The 21,656-nt window shown below is 39.3% G+C and overlaps 1 protein-coding gene across 4 annotated transcripts in view; it reads right to left on the reverse strand.

The window, feature by feature from the left end:
- Nucleotides 1-21,656, reverse strand: part of LOC142371315 (syntaxin-binding protein 4) — a 123,160-nt gene that overhangs the window by 21,990 nt on the left and 79,514 nt on the right. For all 4 annotated transcript variants that reach the window (XM_075453964.1, XM_075453966.1, XM_075453963.1 and 1 more), the window contains exons 6-11: nucleotides 20,824-20,903; nucleotides 17,139-17,262; nucleotides 16,845-16,986; nucleotides 1,489-1,595; nucleotides 1,178-1,319; nucleotides 363-435 (exon numbers count right to left, since the gene is read on the reverse strand). In XM_075453964.1, coding sequence (XP_075310079.1) covers nucleotides 363-435; nucleotides 1,178-1,319; nucleotides 1,489-1,595; nucleotides 16,845-16,986; nucleotides 17,139-17,262; nucleotides 20,824-20,903 — 668 coding nt within the window. The remainder of the gene's footprint in view (nucleotides 1-362; nucleotides 436-1,177; nucleotides 1,320-1,488; nucleotides 1,596-16,844; nucleotides 16,987-17,138; nucleotides 17,263-20,823; nucleotides 20,904-21,656) is intronic.

Here is a 21,656-nt window from a genome sequence, read left to right on the forward strand (position 1 = left end):
CTGCTACTACTATTAGTAGACTTGGTGGTATTAAAGGGTTGAGTATATGCACATCTGTACTTGTGGAAAGACATTTGTGAAGCTTTAGAATAGTAATTTCTACGATTTTTGAGTCTTTTTTTGTAAAACTGCTTTATTTTGAGCTCTAGGCCAACGTAGATATTATATATATTGTTGAGTGAGACTACAGTGTAGCGGGACAGATTCATTCATTTGATTTGGGTCTTAAGTTAAAAAAAACATTGTTGACAGAATTTTAAATTTACAGCTTACAAGACTAAAATATATACTGAATAAAATATACAATACACAGCTGTCAAGAAGCTGTGAAGAAACAAGGTGTGTGCCTTGAGGTGTTCTACCTGATATATGAATATCTGGAGGACAGATGTCAGGAGAAGGTGAGGACACTGGAGCTGTTTCCTCTGCGCAGATCTGCACAGAAAACACACATGCACACACACACAAACAGAAACAGAAACAGTGATGAATAGTAAAGCCATACAGCTCAATATCTTAAACAGAATATAAACTAACTTTGATATGATCAAAGTTCACTAATCTAACAATTCTCCAGAATGGAGAAACTAATAATACAGAATGAGGCCGACAGCTGAATATGTGAAATTCAGGGGCAAAATGCAGCTATATCAGTAACAGAAAAAGTTTAGAAACTAGCAAACTGCTGCTCATAAATCTAAGCTTAACTCAATCGTGATGTTTTTTTGTTTTTTGCTGGATTGAACTTTTGTTAGACTTTACTGATGGGATGTACAATAAAGCAAGTTCAACACCACCAGGCTTTCTGTTATTGTTTGCTGGCAAAACCTAAAACTTGTGTTGAGATAATGGGCGCTCTTTGTCACTCAGAAAGTTTTCCTTTGAATAACAAGTGATTATTCCTGGGGTATTATGAGTTTCTGGATTACAAGAACAAGAAGAATACAATTCCTTGCTGTATTACAGTTCCAGATGTTCCAAACTGACTAAATTTTTTATCATCATGTCAATAATGTGATGAAAGCATACATTTAGGAAAACCAAAGTCTCGTTCTTTTTCAATCACTAAAAATACAGCAGTTGCTGCTTTCTGATACATGTTGCCCGAGGAAGAGGTAAAAAATGCATTCGAATTTGGGAATCCGCTGACATAGAAGTGACTTTTTGTGGAGCTGACCTCAGGTGATCTGATGTGGACTTTTAAGCGTCCAGAGCTGTGGCTGTTGCCTGTGGCTCGCTGGACTCCATTGTGGAGAGATGTGCTGCTTGGAAACAGTCCTTTACCTGGAATGAAGGCTATTTCCACAGCACTGTCTTGGCTGGAGACAAAAAAATATATAAATACGTACACAAAGGCACAAATGTCAAAACGGTGATCTAAGAAAAGTTGCGTTATGACGCTGAAGTGAACTGACTTACCCCATCTGCTCAACTTTGACTTACTCAGTGATGTATTCTGAATTTATTTAGAATACAAGCTCCACTCACCTAAATTTGACTTTGTTCAACATGCTTTTGGCCTCTTCGTGGGTCACACCTATCAAGGACTCCTTGTTGATGGCAATGAGCTGATCCCCAGGCCTCAGGCGTCCATCCTGCAGAGTGACACAGACCTTTAGGTGCTAGTAGTTTTTCTTCTAAGCTGAGGAAAAAACACTAGTGCCCTCCTTTGATGGCTAAGCTGTTAAACTGGATTTCTTAACACTCCTTATCAGCAGTGGCATTGACCCTTTTGTTGATGAAAGTGTGGCCATTCCAAGTACAGTCACTGTCAAAGATGTTCCGTTTCCACTGTTCTGATATGTGGGTGACTGTACTGCAGGCACTCACAGTAAGACATCTGTCTAAAAACACATCTAAAAACACTTCAAAACATAATTTAAATCAATTTACAAAAAAAAAAAATTGTTTCATGTTTTTCATACAAACAAGACAGCACAATACCGTAAAATAAAAGATCTCAATTCGCACGATCTAGCTAAACGTAAGAAATGTGTAATTGACTATTAACATGTTAAATTCTCCATCAATATGTTGAAATGCACATCATTGTTGAAAGAATGTGAAAACATTCTATCTTCATTGGCAGGGTAGCATAACCAAAACTTAAAATCAGACATACACCATTCAATGTACTCTTTGGTATTGATGTTAAAAAACACTGTTTCCAAGTTCAGTTCAGAGAAGACAGAAAATAGGTTGCTGCAAAAAAAGGGAAAATCTTGTAACTGAAGTTGATGCACAGTAAAAAAAAGTTCAACTCGGCAAACAAAACTGCTGAAGCTTGTTACCTGTGTTTTATTTTTATTACAACAAAAATAGAGAGGGAAAAGGTAAAAAACATCTAAAAGATCTCGACCTCTGTAATCTTAAAATAAAAGTGCAGTTCATTACTCACTTTTCTGATGAGCATATTTTTAAACTGGGAGGTACCTTTTAAAATAGCTTAAGAGCAATGTTGGTGGAAGAGTATATTTGCTTAATGATGGTTTAAAAACAGGTGCCTCTTGTATCTCGGTACCAAAAAGCTTATTGGTTCCAAAAAGTTCAGCCTGGGATAAATGTGGATACAGGAAGCAGTTTCTGTAACAATGCTATTGTACTAAAAGAGAGAGTTACTAAAAGAATGGGCTCACTTAAACAAGTTTTAGCTTGGAACACTTGATAGACTGACTTGAGACAGAAGATCTTAAAACAATAGGGCATGTTGGTATTCTATGGTTAAACAACCAGTTCTCTAAAGTCTATAACCCCGTGAACATCTATGACACAGACAGGGATGCTGTACTTGGACATCAGCGAACGTGCAGTCGGGTGCTGGACGTCAATGTTGTAATCAGAGGCTGTGCATAAGGCGGTCTTAAGATAACGATATGCTAGGCTAATTGTGCATGAGTGACATACTTTTTTTGCAGATGCCAAGCCCGATCAGATTATCAAATCAAATCAAATCAAATTTATTTATATAGCACATTTCATGTACAAACAATTCAAAGTGCTTCACATAAAATAAAAGCATTGCAGCAGGGAGTGGAAGAAGTCACCGTTGATTTTTCAAATGTCTTTAGATGGGTTTACACTGATTTTAGTGGGGGGAAATTTGAACCATAATGCAACACAGTCCAAAAAATATAAAAGAACCTCCTTGGTCTGTGAAAAGCAATTATGTTCAGTCTTGAAAATGCTTGATGAACTTACACTGGTGACACTAAGCTGACCTCTGCCTTAGGATCATTTTTATAAACATTGATGCTCATTACTCATCACCAAAAGGAATATTGGATCAGATGGTGACCCAGACTGTAAAACTCAGACAACATCCAGCGTCAAATATTACAACTGAAGATCATCTTTTTATCTAATCTACATGCAAATCTATTTTTCTTGTTTTGTTTTGTCTTGTTTTTTTTTCACCATTACACCACTATAATTCCAATAAACACATGGGAACATAATCTTCCCACTGACTGATCACATAGCAATTCCCAGTGTATGACACACTAGCTTGCTTTCTATGTGGCATGAGATATTAAGAGTTGGGATTTGGAGGAAATGGACAACATACTTCCATGAGCAGAAGACAGAGAAACAGAGAATGAGATTGGTGGTAGCTGTTGTGGTTGACCGTGGTATTAGTATGGCATGAGTCCAAATGATGAATGAGTGTTGAGATACAGCTTTTGTTCAGTTTGATAAGACTTGTACACTTTTTGTTGGGGATTTTGAGTGAGTAGGGTCTGATCTAAATGCCAACTGCACCGTAGCCACACACTTGGAAAAATTCCTGTACAGATTCTGGATTTGATTCAGGAGACCGCTGTGTTTCCTGTTTAACGTTTGAAAGAATTCTCTTGATGTGTGTTTTGTACTGTCTTGCCACCTGTTTGTCCTGTACCAGTCATTGTTACGTACTCTTATGTTTGTCAGTTCACATACCTTCCCTTCTGCTTGTTTTTACAATCACATTTTGGCTTCATTTTTCTAGCTTTAGTTTATTTCTGTCAGAACCACTCTCGTCAAAACGAGACGAGAAACAGAGATAAATTTCAGAAGCTTATTCTGAATGCATACAATTTGTGTTTGGCGGTATGGCTCTGTTCGGAGGAAGTTCCCGACTTTTCCATGAGCTCCATGGAAGCCAAGACAGGGAACAGCAGCATCCTCAGGTGGAGTGCCTTCCATTTGCTGTAAAGGCAACAAACCCCCCAACAGACCATACCGGAACGCAGACCAGCCAATTGGATTGTTGGACCAGGGTGTCCTACAACCCCCCAACGAAATATTAGGCTACCAAACGTGTGTCACCATTATGATTAGTAGTAGTAGTATTACAAAAATTATTATTATTAAACCGCGACTATGCTTGACGTTAAAAGGTGGAACTGCCGTAGGCCTACATGAACACAGACTGAAATGTGATGCGAGTATTTAATTGCGGCAAGCATTGAAACTCAACCACTTAGGTACACCAATAACCAATAACAATAACAAAACATGTATATCAACTGATTGCTATACAGTATCAAATTACAGAAGCTGTATGCGACGATTGCTGTGCTGCAAATCTCTTAACGACTCATCCAAATCTAAATTTTTTGCACGTTTAGACTCAATACTGAGAATTGCTAAACCTTTGAGTCTGTTCTCTGACATAGTTGAACGCAGGTGATTTTGATGAGTTTAAGAGCTGAAAACTCCTCTGTATGGTTCCAAACACAGTTCTGCTAGCCTTAGCCACCACTAGCATACTAGCCAACGCCAACTAGCAGACTTTTTAAGAACGGTTCATAGAACAACAATGATATGAAATGCCACACTTCAATTGGTTCAGTTCAAGATGTCAAAGGCTAGCCAGTAGCTAGCTAGTTCAACGTTTTCAGTTAGGTAGCGCCAGCTATCTAGTTACCGAACTGGCTTGAAAAGCTATCTTGTGGCTACCGTGACATGAGGTAACCCATAGGCACAAAGCACTCCACACCCCGACACGACAGGTGGCGCCGCACCCATCAGACTGTAAAGGCTCTAGCATGGTTGCCGCGTCTGCTAGCGCGAGCGGTGTTGATGACGTCACGATTTCGTGCCCGCCATGTATAGTGGCGCAAGCAGCGCAAGTCGATGCACCAGTAGTTGCAATTTTCTCCGTCACAGAGGTGGCGCTGCTACGTGAAGGTTACCGCTACTCTACAACCACAAAAGTGGAGAAGAAAACAATGCCGCTGTCAAGAGCAAGAATACTGTAATTAATAATACTGCTGCAGTATTCGGATCATTTTAATTTTTTAATTCAGTTAATAGAGGTGAAGGTTTGAAGCCCCCGGCATCAACAGAGTCTCTGCCCTCTTCTTTGCCTTCACGTATCTGTCCCGTAGCTGCTTCCACACATTCTTACAGAACTATCCCTCTTTCCCCAAAGTTCTGCCAATCTCTGTGCACCAGTTTTGGGAGTTTACGTGCTCCCTGTGCTGTTTCACTGCAGTTTCGTACAGCTGCCTGTACAAACGCACCTCCTGACTGAGCCGGTCTCACATCGGTCCATCCGGTTCGTTGTTCTCGGCACAGCCAAGTTACAAAAATCGACTGGTGCACGACAACGCGCAGCGCCGTCTTTTCAAGGCAAGCGCCATGCCTGAAACGTCATTTTGACGTCACGGTCCGCCACCGCCGTGACAGACGCGGCAACCATGCTAGCGCCTTAATGCATACATACCAATCAGCAGCGTGTAGCCTTGTTGGGGAGGTGAGGCGCGCGCTCCACCTTAGAAGCATCACCGCGAGGATCCAAACGGACCAATTAGGAGGATGGTTTGTAATCCAAATGTGCCGGCATAAGACCCGCGCCACACAGCTACAGTCACGCAAAATCATGTGAAATCGGTGTAAAATAAGCCGCGTGTCTACCCGCGGCTGCCCTGCCACATTACAGGAGCCCGGCCGCGGCCTACCTCGACTCTGCCCGCGGCGCGCTGTGGACAGCCCGCCCGGTGTCGCATCTTGGCTCGGCTGGACTTGGGAAGGTTCGGTGTCCTCCACGGCGTCCATCTCAGCCGAATCTTCCGAGTCCTCCGGCAGACTCTCCGACTCCGCCGGTAGTCGGGGATCCATGCCGGACGACAGGGTAAGCAGCAGCAGCAATAATAATACTAGCATCGGCGCGTATGCTAAGCAAAAAGAGCAGTGACAGCAAACCAAGTTGAAATGAAGCGCCCCAAATGCCAGCATCCAATTGCGAGCAGCAGCTGATTACCCATAAGTTTGTGGACAGCCATAAGGGTTGGGTCGGCGTCAGCCTATAGGCAAAGGGCGCGTTGACTACGTGGTCTGCCAGAACTACCGCGGTGCTCCATTTGTTGATTGAGACCTTTGTTGAACTTAAAGCTGCAGTCTGCAACTCTTTTTCAAGCATAATGCCTGGAACTGTCCGGGGATTCTGAAAGTAGTACATTAAATACCCCAATACAAAAAAAAATGAGTTCTCTAGGTCCCCTATATGTCCCGCTAGGTCCCTCCAAAGCCAGCAGGTTTGTTTACAAAATTGCAGACCGGACCGGTAAAAGGAAACCAATCAGGTTACGACCTGGGCTCTGCTGCCTGTCAATCACCGATTGTGCACGCGCGATACAAGGTAGGCTCGTCCCCACGCTTATTTATCTGGACTATTGAACTTCATTACGGGCTAGTCTACTTACTGTGTCTTCCATGATCGCAAATGACAGGTGAGTTGATGAATGAGGAGTCGTGTACGCGCATCTGGCGTGCACGAGTTCTCATGTGTTTTGATGGGGCGGGACAGGAAGTTGAATAACTTTTTATTTTTCGGTTAAAAAATAAGCATTTCTTGCATTTTGCGACTACGGAGGTCACCGTTTTCAACTTCAAGCGTTCTGATAGATCATGTAAACTCTTAAAATGCCAAAAATTAGGACTTTACGTATGACAACAACAAATCCTGCAGACTGCAGCTTTAATTGATGGGGTCTATTAAAACAAATTCAATACAATCAGAATTTCTTTAGTCATGGAGCGTTTTTAAACAATGTTTGAAGAATATAAAAAAAACATCATTATGGCAAACTGCAACAAGGCATGGGACTGGGAGGAATGCTGACAGGAAATTGTATACAGTGTAAATGAGTGAGTTAACATATTGGTTTAGCAACTCAAAACACTCCTTTATTGAGATATTGGATATTGTGAATTTTAAACTGATTCAAAGTACTGATTGAAGTACATTTAGCTCTGACACTGTCGCATGGTGAAACTACTGAAGCAAATTAAAATGTATTCTATAGACTGCACATTCTTCTTAAAAACACCAATAGAATTATCATTTTTTTCTAATCTTTTAGCTATTACATGGCAAATGAAAAACAGACTTGGCATCAAATCAGGACCAAAAATAAAAACGTGCTCATTTTGCTCATCACAAACCCAACACATATATTTTATTATCATTATTATTGTTGTTGTTATTATTATCATTATTATTATTATTATATCTGTTCATTATGGCATAAACCCAAATCCAATGAATACACAGTTTAGATGTTTTAATTGTATGTTATTATCTGAGATATCCTATGTCCTACTTATCTGGTTTTAGGCTCAGAATACCTTGCTAATACATTACACTTGCTTCAATGAGTACCCTCATGGTTGACTGTTGTTGCCTTCCATTGGATACACTTGCAACATCCCTATGGTCTCATTATAAAAGACACGAGCAAGAATTTTTATATTTTCCTATTAATTCATAGTTCTTCATATAACTAGGAGAAAAATAGAATGAAGCACAGAATGGTCAAATCCTTTCATTCTTTTTTTTTCATTTAGATAAGCGCCATCATTCCTTGAACTGAGCATCTCTGGATGTCTGATAATTTAATGAAATTTCTATTATTTGTTTGAAATTAAGATATGACTTGACTTTTTGTCATAATCAATTGTCAAATACAGTTAGATTTTGAATATGTTGTGAATAAACAAAGCCAAAGAAAAAAACTATGTCAATTACAGCACTCGTGCTAATCTGGGATGGTGGGTTATGGTATTCTTTGAATTAGGATAAAACGCTGAAGATAATAATGCTAAAGTAACTATATACTGACTGTCATCAGCATTAAGTTGTTCAGTTATTCAGATTAAATTGGCCAACACATAAACATGCATTTTAAAGATGATGTCATGGCATCCTTTTACACTAAGCAATGCACATAGTACTGTGGATGTGTAGTGCTGCTACAAACATTACACATTTGATGTGAAAGTTCTAAATCAAAGAGTATTCTTCAGGTCAAGCTATCCAAATGTACAATGTTTACCGATAACTGAAGGTTACATGTGACTGATCCACTTAATCTGATTTGCCATTAGAGAAAAAAACTGAACATGTGCAACAGCCTTAGTACATTAATCACCAAAATACGACCTTCATTTACGTGTCAGAACGCTCATAAAACCTCTTTTGTAAATATAATACCAAAAGTAACAAACCACAGAAAATTCGACTGGGAACATGGAATATGCACAGTCCTGAAGCATTGCTATCTCTAATTACAATGATGCAAAACCTTCTTAGGATATATGCAGCAAACTTGGCGTAGAAAAAGCTCCCCTTAAGCATGTAAACACAAGTGCAGATTTCTGTACTCTTCATCTACCCCCTCTCTTCATTATCCTCCTTTTTCTTCCTTGTCACATTGCCCACACTTGACTGAGAGTGGGTGGACAGAGAGGCGAGGAGGATGGGATTAACAGGAGAGAAGCAAGGGAAGCAGGGGAAAAAGAAGAAAGGCAGTGGTGTGTGTAAATTATAAGGGTGTACAGGACTGTTTGGGTTTCTTTACTGTAAGATCATAGTCCTTGTGTTCAATTAATTTTTTATAACACTTCAATATATGGATGAATAGTAAGATAATAAAATCCATAAACTACACCCAAAGAGTGGAATAGGGTTCTTTTATGAGTTGTGTTCTGTTGTTTGTTTTTATCAGGAAATGGCTACAGGAATTACAGTGAATCCTACTGTTACCAATTATGATCTCAGATGTTTGGGCGGATGGGAAAAATTCCAAAGAAAAAGACAGATGGCATACATTTTTTAAGCCCCCATACTGAACTGCAAGACATGGATGCAGTGGTAATGCTGCATTCATACATCCATCTTACATGACATCTTTGTTCTGGGTGTGGCATCATCCACCATCAGACCCCAGACTGTGCATCAGTGCTTTTGTGTGATTTTCTATTACACTTCATAATAATAATAATAATTGCATTATTGTATGAATTCACAGCTCCAGCATTTCCTTCAGAACCGGATTATACTTGTGCTGGTCTGAGGTGTGATGTTCGTGGTGGTAACAGGTTTGTATTGGTATTTTGTCATGTACTTTTTGTACGTGATGACATAGCAATAAAAGCTACGGGCTGCACTGTGTGACTATTTTTCCACTCCAACTCACTTGCATCCATATCTTTGACAATTATCATTCTCCTTGTTCTTTCTGCGACCTCTTCCACCTACCATTTTTTGCTTGATGCTCAGGGTATAACCCTAACCCTCTGAATATTGAAAAATCTTTTTGGTGACAAGGGTTCCTGCTGTGCAAGGCAGTGTTTTGATCTTGTCTGTGTGAATTAAAAGAGGAGGAGCCCAAGTGATGTCTGTGTGTGTGTGTGAGAGAGAGAGAGAGAGAGAGAGAGAGAGAGAGGGGACAATATGATTACATGATCATCATATGATCATATTATTCTTCACATCAATGAAGATGATCACATTATCACGCTATCATTGAGAGTGCACTGTTCTATAATATTGTCTGCTGGGGGAGTTGCACTACAGACAAAAACTGTAGGCGCCTGGACAAACTGGTGGAAAAGGCTGGTTCTGTGGCGGGCAGGAGGCTGGACCCTCTCTCGGTGCTGTGGTGGAGAAACGGATGAGCAGGAAATTATAATTGGTTTTGGAGAACAGTAACCCTCCTCTCCATAGCACCTGGCAGGCCAGAGGACTGAGAGGTTCAGGAGGTCCTTTGTCCCCACAGCCATAAGGCTTTTTTTTTTTTTTTTAAGTATTTTTTTAGGCTTTTTATGCCTTTAATGTTAGGACAGTTTGAGAGAGACAGGAAGCAGGGGGCAGAGAGAGGGAAAAGACACGCTGCACAGGGCCACTTGGTGCGGGAGTCAAACCGGGGCCAGCTGCAGCGAGGACTGTAGCCTCTGTACATGGGGCGGCTGCTTAACCCACTACGCCACCGACTGCCCCAGCCATAAGGCTTTTTAACAGTGATTGCTGAGTTTGATGTTTTTCTCAAATGTATTAATTTATGTATTAATTTATCATTATTGTCATTGTTGTTATTGTTCTAATATACAATCATTGTAGTATATATGATTTTTTTTTAAAGAAAAAATTTTGAACTACTTGACTAATTTTGAATTTTCCCCCACTGGGGGATGAATAAAGTATTTTTCTATTTCTGTTTCTATTTCTAATTGACTGAATCAAAGGACTGCATGGAGCTCTGCAGTAGTAGATTTCACTATTTGTGTGTAAAAACTAAAATATTCGAGTGGGTTTCAAAATATATGCATATACATGATTGTTTGTCCCAGTGTTGGCCCTGTGATTGACTGGCAACCTGTCCAGGGTGTAGCCTGCCTTTTGCCTGAAGGCAGCTGGGATAGGCTCCAGCACCACTGTGACCCTGAGATAGATGATGCAGGTATAGAAAATCGATGGATTGGTTTTTGTTGTTCCCACAGGGTTTTTATGTGGGTAGAATAAAGCCTGTAAGTCTATGCACCTCACAACACATGGCTGTTTTGAAGAAGTCATAAGAAGATATGATATATTTTTTTAAATGATATGTCAATCAAAAGCTAAGCAAGTTTTTACTGTGAGTATCACAGTATTGAACCAGATTGCATGCAACAGGGATTATAATAGAGTGGCTGGTTATTTTTTTAATGAGCAGTTTGTGGAAATTGATACAATTACTTGTTTTAGACTAAATATTTCACTGAATTGAATCATTTGGACCTTGACTAATGTAACTTGAAAAAAAACTAGATGTTTCTGTTAAGACACCACTGTTTGATGGCTGCTTTTCTATTTGATTTTTTTTGTTTCTTGGTATTGATTACCCTCACTGTCCTGTCTGTGTCATGAAATGTTTTGCATCTTCTGAATCCCAAGAATCAGGGCTTTCCAGCTGTACAGTAAGTTGCACGTGCACCCACTCATACACAGAGGCTGTGTACATAGGAAAGTGTGTTGAAAAAAGCAGACAAACAGCTGCTAGTTGGAATGATAAAGGGTTTAAACTCAAATGAAGTTATGGCACACACTATCCAGTGTTTGTTGTCATGTTTATGTAAATCAGAAATGACTTAAACATTTCCTCTGACACTCTGGCTGCAGTGCAGAGCCCATCTATCACAGTTACCAGCACCCTCTTTCTTGTCAACTCAGGCTCAACATTTCCTACCAGTTTTTCTTTCAGCCTCTTCGAGTGCACAAGTGTGAAAGATCGTTCAGCCTCGTACCGAGTCTTAGAGCAACCATTTGTTCTCAGCATAGAAAAAACTGAATGTGTAAAGTGATTAGTATATCTTGCAAAAAAAAAACTAAATCAGCAATAAACTGATTATGCTACCAAGTGTAAATATGTATAATCAATGTGTGTGTATGTGGAGCAGCAGCTCGGTGATGCCTTCAGCACATTCCTGGCTTGATGTCTGACCTTCACACTTGGTGTGCTACCTCTGTTCTGAGACTCTGGGGACTCTACAAGAGAGTAGAAAAGACACTAAAACACAAATGCTGAGAACATCCAAACAGTATTTACAATCTTAGCAAAATTCAGAGTCCATTTCCTAATAATAAATAATGAACAGGATTGAATCAACTGACACATATGGTCATTTTCTTTCAGGGGTTCAAGGTGACACATCAGATAATTAAAAAATCCATGCTTCCTAGGACAAACAAGGAAGGGTTTTAGCATTATGCATATTTTTCTGCAGTCAATGGTAAAGCTTATACCACATGCTAGAGGAATATTACAGTATTAATGTTTATCAACTATTCTCTGACCTTGTCATCACCTGATTGTTCCTCAATATTACCAGTGTCGTCCTAAAGGGAGGATGGGTTTGGAGTTTACAGGAGGTGGGGCTGCCTAACATGGCTTTCAGTTGAGTGTTGTGATAAGGGATGTCTATAGCTCTAAGCAGATTTCTGACAGCTTGAGTACAAAAAATTAAAAGGGTCCTTATTGATATGTTTTGCAGTACAACTGCACTTTGCTATAATATGAAAAAAATGGATAGGAATACTTAATAAATTTTTCTCCCACAGTCCAAAAGCATGCATGTAAAGTCATTGGTGATTCTAAAGTGACCTAGAGTGAGCGTGATTGTGCATGGTTGTTTGTCTCATTGGTGTCTGTGTTGGCACTGAGATGGACTGGCAGCCCGTTCAGAGTGTACCCTGCCTTTCACCCGACGGCAGTTGGGAAAAGCTCAGCCCCCTGTGACCCTGAGTCGGATTAAACGGGTATAGATAGTGGATGGACGGATGAATGAATGAATGAATGAATGGGAGAACTGGGATATTGGCAACAAGACTAATGTCAGGATAGTTCATCACTCCAGGACAGGTTTGCCAAAGTGCCAATGTAAAAGATTAAAGATAAATAATTGCTCAATAATAGACCAAAAAAGGCTCCTGTGAGGTTATATTGGCAAAGACATAAATGGATATATATATATAAATATATACATGTGTGTAGATATGGAATTTAAGAAGTTTATTAGTTCATGCCAGCTTTCCTTGAAACAAAACCAAAAACATTTTTGCATCCTTTTGCAACAAACCTTTCTATGTGGAAACCACAGTGAAGTCTTTTTTCACCCCATCTTAGAAAAAAAAGACATTTCCCTGACTGTCCATTCATAAGATATACACGATACATTCATCTATCAGCTGATTTGTTGAAAAATTTGTTTTTTACTATTTTTCCTGAGAATTGAATGTGGGTGAGCATAAAGATGAAGACACACTGAAACATTAATACAGTTTCAGCAGTAAGTGAGAAATGTGCAGGAGTTCTTTCTATGGTCCTTTTTGATAATATTCAACAAGATAACCCTCTTTGAAAGTTTTCATAGTCTTCCAGGTTTAAACTTGACCTCCACCATCCCCTGTGCCAACAGCTATTTCCTGATTACATTACAAATCGAGAAAAAGGCAAAATGGAACACCATTGCTATCTTTTTATAGCCTTCTCCTGCTTTGTTTGGTTTTAGTATCACAATATCAGAGTGGTGAGTTGCTGCTCAGAGAAGCTCATGGCTGCTGACTGCTTAAACCTACTTTTAGGAGTCAGATATTTATAAAGCAATGAAATTTGCATAACCTAGCCTCTTCTAATTATGAATTAGAATGGGCCATAGCTGTAACAAGCTCATTAAAGTCTCAAACCTTAGTAAGAGTTTTCTGAGAGCCTAAATCTCTTGGGATACCAAAATCCTTATTTTTTTTGTACTTTAAATTTGTACGAAATAAAAGTGAGATAGTCATCTTGCTTTACATCTGTTGGAGATTGGCCCATTCACACAATAACTTTGCCAAAACTTTTGCATGTGCTACATTATACTGTATTGATTGCACTAATTAGCTGTCTTACTGGGAGGATTCATTAGCTAGGCACAATTTAAGACTGTTGTGTAATTTTAATCCCTGATGAATACATTACACTGATTATAATCTTGTGTTGTTTAAAGAAGATGGGCTTTTGAACAAAATTTTTCTAGCTTTTCAAAGATTAACAGCAACCAAAACAATAAAATTAAAAAAAATTAAAATATAAAAAATAAAGACATTGAAATAAATTAAACATTAAACTACAGAGTGAAGCACTAGAGCTAGAAAGTTCTCTCACTTGGCTGAATGAGAATATAACCACAGGCTTGCTGTTATTCTGGTCAACAATCCATACAGTTTGATGTACAGACCAACTCAAGTACAGCTACAAGTAGCTCCAGACTTCTATAGCTACAATCTATTCTACTACAACTACTACTACTACTACACGTGTTTCTTAATATCATTAACCTTGTAAGATGGGTTAGCAACCTTCTGGACTAAGACTGCTTAATTCCCCATTAACACCATTTCTAGAGTGGGAGGAGATCCCTTTGATGTTGAGATTATGGTAGCAAGATTAGCAAAGCACCTCTCACTTTTGTTTACTTGCAATGTTTGTGCACTGCCCTTACTACTTGGTGAAACTAATGCAAATGCTAAAGCATGAACGCAGGTCTTTTGCCCCATTGTCTGATCTATTGATAAAGTCATTCAGCTCCTATTAAAATGTTGTATTTCCCACCCACACAACATTTATTACACTAAAGCACTTAGGAAACAGAAGTCTATACCATTTTGTACCATAAGTGCAGCTTGAAATATGAATTATATTATTATATGTATTATATTTTTTGTTTGTGAGTGAGTGTGTGAGGTTGGGGGGTGGGGGGTATTGCCAAGGTGTACGAACAAGAGGTGAGTACACCTTGGCAATATCACTTAAATCTCAAATTCTAAATAATGTCAAAATAGAAACAATGCAGTTATTGAGATATTAGATGAAAAAAAAAGAAGAACAAAATTAAAGGAAATATTAGAGGGGTATGCTTTTACAAGTTTGAGAACCACAGAGTAAGTTTCACATTTAGTTAGAGGTCCAGTCCGTAGGCTGTAGCGACAACTGGTCCCCCGAACTGGAAACAACTGAATATCCTGCCTTTACTCCTAAAGTATGGTGGTCATGAAAAGCATGAAAGTCTTCCTCTTTAACAGTAGGTTGTTCTCTTCCTGACTACTGGACTAACACGGCAGTGCAGCATAGAAGATGGTTGAAAGGGAAGACCTTCAGCATTTCTGGATATTTGTATGTTATTATTGCATGTCCTAAAGTTATGAAAATACAAAAATTCTTAATTTAAAAATATCTGTATATCTGAACATTAAATAAAAATGTAAAGTTCTTCAAAAAGTCAAAAATGACTCACTAGAACTTTTATTTTCAGTCAGTTCATTTCAGTCAAACTACGCTCAATTGCTTTCTGTTATTTTCACTTTTGTATCCATCCCTTTCTGTTGATTCCAGTTAACATGACTTTCAGTTAGCATTAATTGTCATCTAATTTTACTTTGAAATTCAATTACACATCTCCATCTAAGAGTACAACTTAACCACAATCACAACCTAAAATTGGCCTCGGTTTAAGGAGTATACATGAAGTAAAATAGACTATGAGTTGTTTTAAAACATATGACCATATACATACACTATATCGCCAAAAGTATTCACTCACCCATCCAATAATTAAATTCAGGTGTTCCAATCACTTCCATGGCCACATGTGCATAAATTCAAGCACATCGGCATCTGTGAAAGAATGGGTCGCTCTCAGTGAATGGTACCATGATAGGATGCCACCTGTGCAACAAGTCCAGTCGGTAAATTTCCTCACGACTAAATATTCCACAGTCAGCTGTCAGTGGTATTATAACAAAGTGGAAGCGATTGGGAATGACAGCAACTCAGCCACGAAGTGGTCGGCCACGTAAACTGACAGAGCGGGGTCAGAGGATGCTGAGGCGCATTGTGTGGGTCGCCAACTTTCTGCAGAGTCAATCGCTAAAGACCTCCAAACTTCATGTGGCCTTCAGATTAGCTCAAGAACTGTGCGTAGAGAGCTTCATGGAATGGGTTTCCATGGCCGAGCAGCTGCATCCAAGCCATACATCACCAAGTGCAATGCAAAGCGTCAGATGCAGCGGTGTAAAGCACGCCGCCACAGGACTCTACAGCAGAAAGCAAGGTCCATAAAGACATAAAGAGTCCTGATCTCAAACCGATAGAACACCTTTGGGATGAATTAGAGCGGAGCCAGGCCTTCTGTCCAACATCAGTGTCTGACCTCACAAATGCACTTCTGGAAGAATGGTCAAAAATTCCCATAAACACACTCCTAAACCTTGAGGAAAGCTTTTCCCAGAATAGTTGAAGCTGTTACAGCTGCAAAGGTGGGCCAACGTCTTAAACCCTATGGATTAAGAATGGGATGTCACTTAAGTTCATATGCGTGTAAAGGCAGATGAGCAAATACTTTTGGCAATATAGTGTATATGTCTGACCATTATGTGAGTAGAGGTGACATCCTGTAGGTATACGCCTGTTTTATGGAGCAAGTCAGAGGAACAGAATCAGCAGCCTTTGACCTAAGCATGGCTCAGCAGTATTTAACACTAATCTGTGGCCAAAGCTGCAGAGGTCTGCATATGCACTCTTGCTTTCCCCTCTTATTCTCCCTGTCCCTCCCTGCCTTCAATCATCATGTTAGCTTCATTTCCCTGTAAAAGGTCCCTCACTGCTGCAATTCATCCATCTCAGTCATGCTTTAACTAGTTTTTCTCATGGCCCTCCAGTCAGGACTCCAGGGATACAGAAAGTATCAGTTTCCTCAAGTAACAATACCATACTACTGTAGACTTTAGTCTGAGTGTAAACTTCCATGGAACTAGACCAAAGTAAAGTATCCATAGTCTATGAAAATTTGTTCTTGTGTCGTCAGCTATTTGCTAAAACGGTAACTTCAGAGATGATTCTGGTCTGTCCAGCTCGTTCTATTTCTGGTTTATCTGTTTGCTAAATGAAAACATTGTGGAAAGGCTATGAGAATCAATTTACCACACCCTTAATCTTTCCTTTAATATCAGCACTTGTGGGAATTGCTTTCACTGTGTACTTCCGGCTGTTGCCCTTATTTCTTACCTTGTGGCAGTCCCCCCCAGACAGCACCTCTTGGATAAAGACTGCAGGGCCATCAGGCCTGTTGGAGCCTCCTCCGATGGTGATTCCTAAACTGTTAGATCGTGCTACAGAAAGTAGTTGAATCACTCCTTCGCCTGGGTGACTGAGAGAACAGACAAACGCATTAAAGTTTTTAAAAAAATGAAAAGTGAAACACAAATCTGAAACACAGCTGAAATAAGCTCAACTTGTCAACTGTGTTTCAGCACTTTGATGTGTGTTGATGTAAGTCTTGTGTTAACTGCAAGTTCTTACCTAAGAGAGCGCATCATGGGCCCACCATTGTTGTACATGTTCTGAGAGCTTGCAGGGCTTAGCAACAATGGACTCTGGGATCGAGATGAGGATCCAGATGATGTACTATCCAGGTACCGACCTCCTTTCGATTGGAGAAAGAGCATATCAATCATCAGTCGTATTCTCCCTGTGCTTTGTTGCCAAAGGAGAGAGCCATACCAAGATGAAACATTCATTTCAATGAGGGCTTTTGAGAACATATTTGTTAAAGGATGATGCATGGAATTTACTTCAAAAACATTTATTTTCTGACATGTCTTCTTAAAGTTCTCATTAATTTGCTGCAGGCACAGATGGCTAAAGTAGCACTGTGGCTCTCCACTTTAATGCATCACTGTGTCAAGCATTTCTTAAGCCTGAGCAACTCTAAGCACAGAATAATACCTAATATGCTGCAGAGAAACTGAAATATCCCCAGGACAGTTTTTTTTTTTTTTTTTTTTTTTAAATCAACTGCTTTGGGTCAACATCTGCCTCTTTCCTGTCATTAGAATCAAAGATTTCAGTAGTTTAAAGAACTGTCATAGGATCCACCATTATTTGTAGCTTTGTTCATTTTCATCCTCGACCTTTACAACTCCAATAATATTTGCTTCCTTACACTAATTGGGTCTGGTTGTTTAGATCTTCAAAATGGGCATAACATCATCAATCTTCTCCAAAGATTACAGTTTGTACTCAGAGGACACTGGCTCTTTGGCTTAATCTGCAGTTGCATGCTTTAAAGCAGACTTCAAGAAGGTGGAAAAGAAAATGGTGTTCAACAAAAATGGGAGAATTTCAGTCTCTCACAGAGCTAGAACTCTCTTATTATTTAACATTAATAGAAAAAAAACATTTTTCATTTGCAATTTGAGAACAAAAATGTATGCAACACATGCTCAGGACTTTATGACAAGATTTTCCACCTAAAGTAAAAAGTCAAATCTGTATTGTGCATTTGCTTTCCATGTGCAAGTGATCATGTGTGTGCTGGTGTGAGTTTTTCCTTTCTACTGATCCGTATGCTGCTTTCCGCTCAATACTCGCTATATGGGCAGATACATGCAGTACTCGTATCATGTCATGTGTGTTTGTGAACAGCAACTGTGGAAAAAGACGGAATCAAATTGTCCAACCATACTCTTGGACGTCTCCAGTGTTCATCTGTGAAATCAGCTTAAGACACATAGCTCTGTCATGTTTTCCTTTAAAGCTGCAGTCTGCAGGATTTGTTGTTGTCATACGTAAAGTCCTAATTTTTGGCATTTTAAGAGTTTACATGATCTATCAGAACGCTTGAAGTTGAAAACGGTGACCTCCCTAGTCGCAAAATGCAAGAAATGCTTATTTTTACGTGCACGCCAGATGCGCATACACGACTCCTCATTCATCAACTCACCTGTCATTTGCGCTCATGGAAGACACAGTAAGTAGACTAGCCCGTAATGAAGTTCAATAGTCTAGATAAATAAGCATGGGGACGAGCCTACCTTGTATCGCGCGTGCACAATCGGTGATTGACAGGCAGCAGAGCCCAGGTCATAACCTGATTGGTTTCCTTTTACCGGTCCGGTCGGCAATTTTGTAAACAAACCTGCTGGCTTTGGAGGGACCTAGTGGGACATATAGGGGACCTAGAGAACTCATTTTTTTTTGTATTGGGGTATTTAATGTACTACTTTCAGAATCCCCGGACAGTTCCAGGCATTATGCTTGAAAAAGAGTTGCAGACTGCAGCTTTAACTCTCAGTAGGGATTACTTAATTTGACAAGTACAGTAGGTTTAGAAGCATCTGTAGTGCCCGATTTAGGTTTAGGTTTGTGCTGTCAGGATCTCGGTGTTAACAACAACATTAGTGTAATTGAAATCATCAGTTTGTATTTTGGACCCGGATCCAAATAGACTGTTTAACAAGGATTTTTCCATTAATGAAAACTTCCATATTGTATTTGATCAATCTATCTTTGTTTACATGCTTTTCTACCTCAGGCTTTTATTTTTGCTGTGAATAAACATTTGCTTAAAAAAACCTACTCTTGGTCCTTGACTGTTAGCAAATTATAGACCTATATCCAATCTCCCTTTTATATCTAAAGTTTTTGTGATAATTTGCACAAAATAATTAGTTTGAATAGTTTCATTTAGGATTCAGAGCAAATGACAGCAATGAAACAACAGTGTTACCAGAAGTTACCAATGACTTCCCAGGTATCTGATGTCCTGTTGGATCTCAGTGCTGCATTTGATATGATTGACCAAAACGTTCAGTTTCAGAGAAACTCACAGGTTACTGGAATTAAAGGAATTCTCATATTCCTCTGATAGATTCCAGTTTGTTCGCACATGTGATGAGTCTTCCTCACACACTATAGTGAGTCATGGAGTTCCACAGGGTTCTGTGTTTAGAATTATACTTTTCACTTTGTGGATGCTTCTGTAATGATATATTTTTGGACAGTATGGCATAAATTTCCATTAATATGAAGGCGATACGCAGATGAGCTATACTTACCCACGAAGCAAGACAAAACCAATCAGTTGGTTAAATTACAGGCATGTCTTAAAGACATAAAGGCTTGGATGAGTCTGAATTTTCAGCTTTTAAATTCAGATAAAACTTAAATAGTTTCGATCTGAGTGCCTTAGGAAGACACTGTCTAGCTGTGCAGGTAATCTAGGGGGCAATTCCTTTGCTCCCAGTTCTACCAGAGGTTTTTTTTTTTTTCTAACCAGGATTTGTCTTTTGACTAGGGACCACCTGCTATATGTACATATACATATGACAATATTTCATTTATTTATTGTTGTTTATCGTCAATAACTTGTGATTTCATTTTCTTTCTCAGCAGGTTTCCCCGGCCTTGTGTTAATGATGCTTGTTGAGCCCCCTTTCCTGTCTCTCAACCCCCAACTGACTGAGGCAGATGGTCGCTCTTCCAGAGTCTGGTTCTTCAGGATGTTTCTTCCTGAAGGGAGTTTACCTCTTCACAGTCGCCTTGTGCATGCCCAGGACTGAATTGAACTAGAATCGGATTGTATTGGATTTATTCTTTATACTGTCTTGAGATGACTTTTGCAGTGAACTGGCACGGTACAAATTAAACGGAATCAAACTGATTTAAATGTGATGCCAAAATCCTGAGATTTACAACACAGTCAAAACCTGAAAAGCACACCAAGGACCAAAGTTTTCACTGTAAATTACACAAACACTCATAGATTTTCAACTCTGTTTCTAATCGTTACATTGAAGTTAAAACTTCAATTTGAAAAGATACAACAATGCCAACAATATCTCTGCACAGAACACACTAGATTGTTTCAAGTACTGCAAGTCTGTTTTAACAAATCAGTACCAGCTGGCAGCTTCCTTCCTAACAGATGTTTGATACTGTGTGACGGACAAGTGCACTTGTCCAAAGCCATTTTTTAAGGTCGACTTACTGCACCCACCCTAAAGGCTTGGTACTCCATCGAACATAGAAGGATGCTTCGGCAGCACTTGGGTAGTTGCTCCTTATTATGCTGGATAATTACTGTCTTAATACTCTTATTCTGATGCAGTATAGTTCAAGTAAGTACGTTTTTTTGTGTTTTTAGAAGCATTTGTTTGTCACATTTTTCCAGACAGCTTCTGGGACTATGCAATAATTAACCTACCTTGCTGGATGGGAGAGTTGCGTGTTGATCCGGTGCTACCATTGGATCCATATTTCTCCAGCAGCTCAGCAAATTCTTTCCTTTGCAAAACAAACAAGAAGAGGATATCATTAAAACATAGTTGAGTAAAAGTATGAATGTAAGAGACGGCTGAGATGTGCTCACCAAGGCCACGAAGGGAGGTTATAATAACTTTTTATATCTTGTGTCATGCATGTATATGTTATCACTTCTTGTCTTTAGTCTTTCAATTTCTCAGTTTCATCAGATACTGAACAGTAGCAGGAAACCAATAATCTGCCTGCTGTTTTGCAAAAATATTCTATTCTTATAATACAACAATACGATATCCCCTATGGATGATGATACAAATATACATTTCTAAGCAGATTATAATAAACAATCACATTGGCTCCATGGAAAATGGACACACAGGCCACAAAAAAAAAAAGACGACGTCAGGCTGCACTTTCATAACCAGCAGCGACACACGACTAGATAAAAACTGCCACAAGTGAGGCAGTCTGGTCACCTCACACCAAGGAGAGAAGAAAAATAAAATCACCACACTTAGGGAGCCATCATACTTTTTTCAACTGGCTCAGGTGTGTTCCCTTACTGTATGTGAAACCAGAGTGAATTCATATCTTTATCCACAACCCCAGCGTTTTCATGCTTTTAGTATATCATGTGTCTCAGACATTTGCTTTAGTTCTCCTGATATTGCCCAGATTGGCTAAAAAAAACTATCCCATCTGAAAATGACGAGGTATATTGATTAATAGTATAAAGAAAAATACACGTAGCTTTGGGAATGAAATGTGATTTATTCA

This window comes from Odontesthes bonariensis, chromosome 21 (genome assembly GCF_027942865.1).
Source record: "Odontesthes bonariensis isolate fOdoBon6 chromosome 21, fOdoBon6.hap1, whole genome shotgun sequence".
Taxonomy (NCBI): Eukaryota; Metazoa; Chordata; class Actinopteri; order Atheriniformes; family Atherinopsidae; genus Odontesthes; species Odontesthes bonariensis.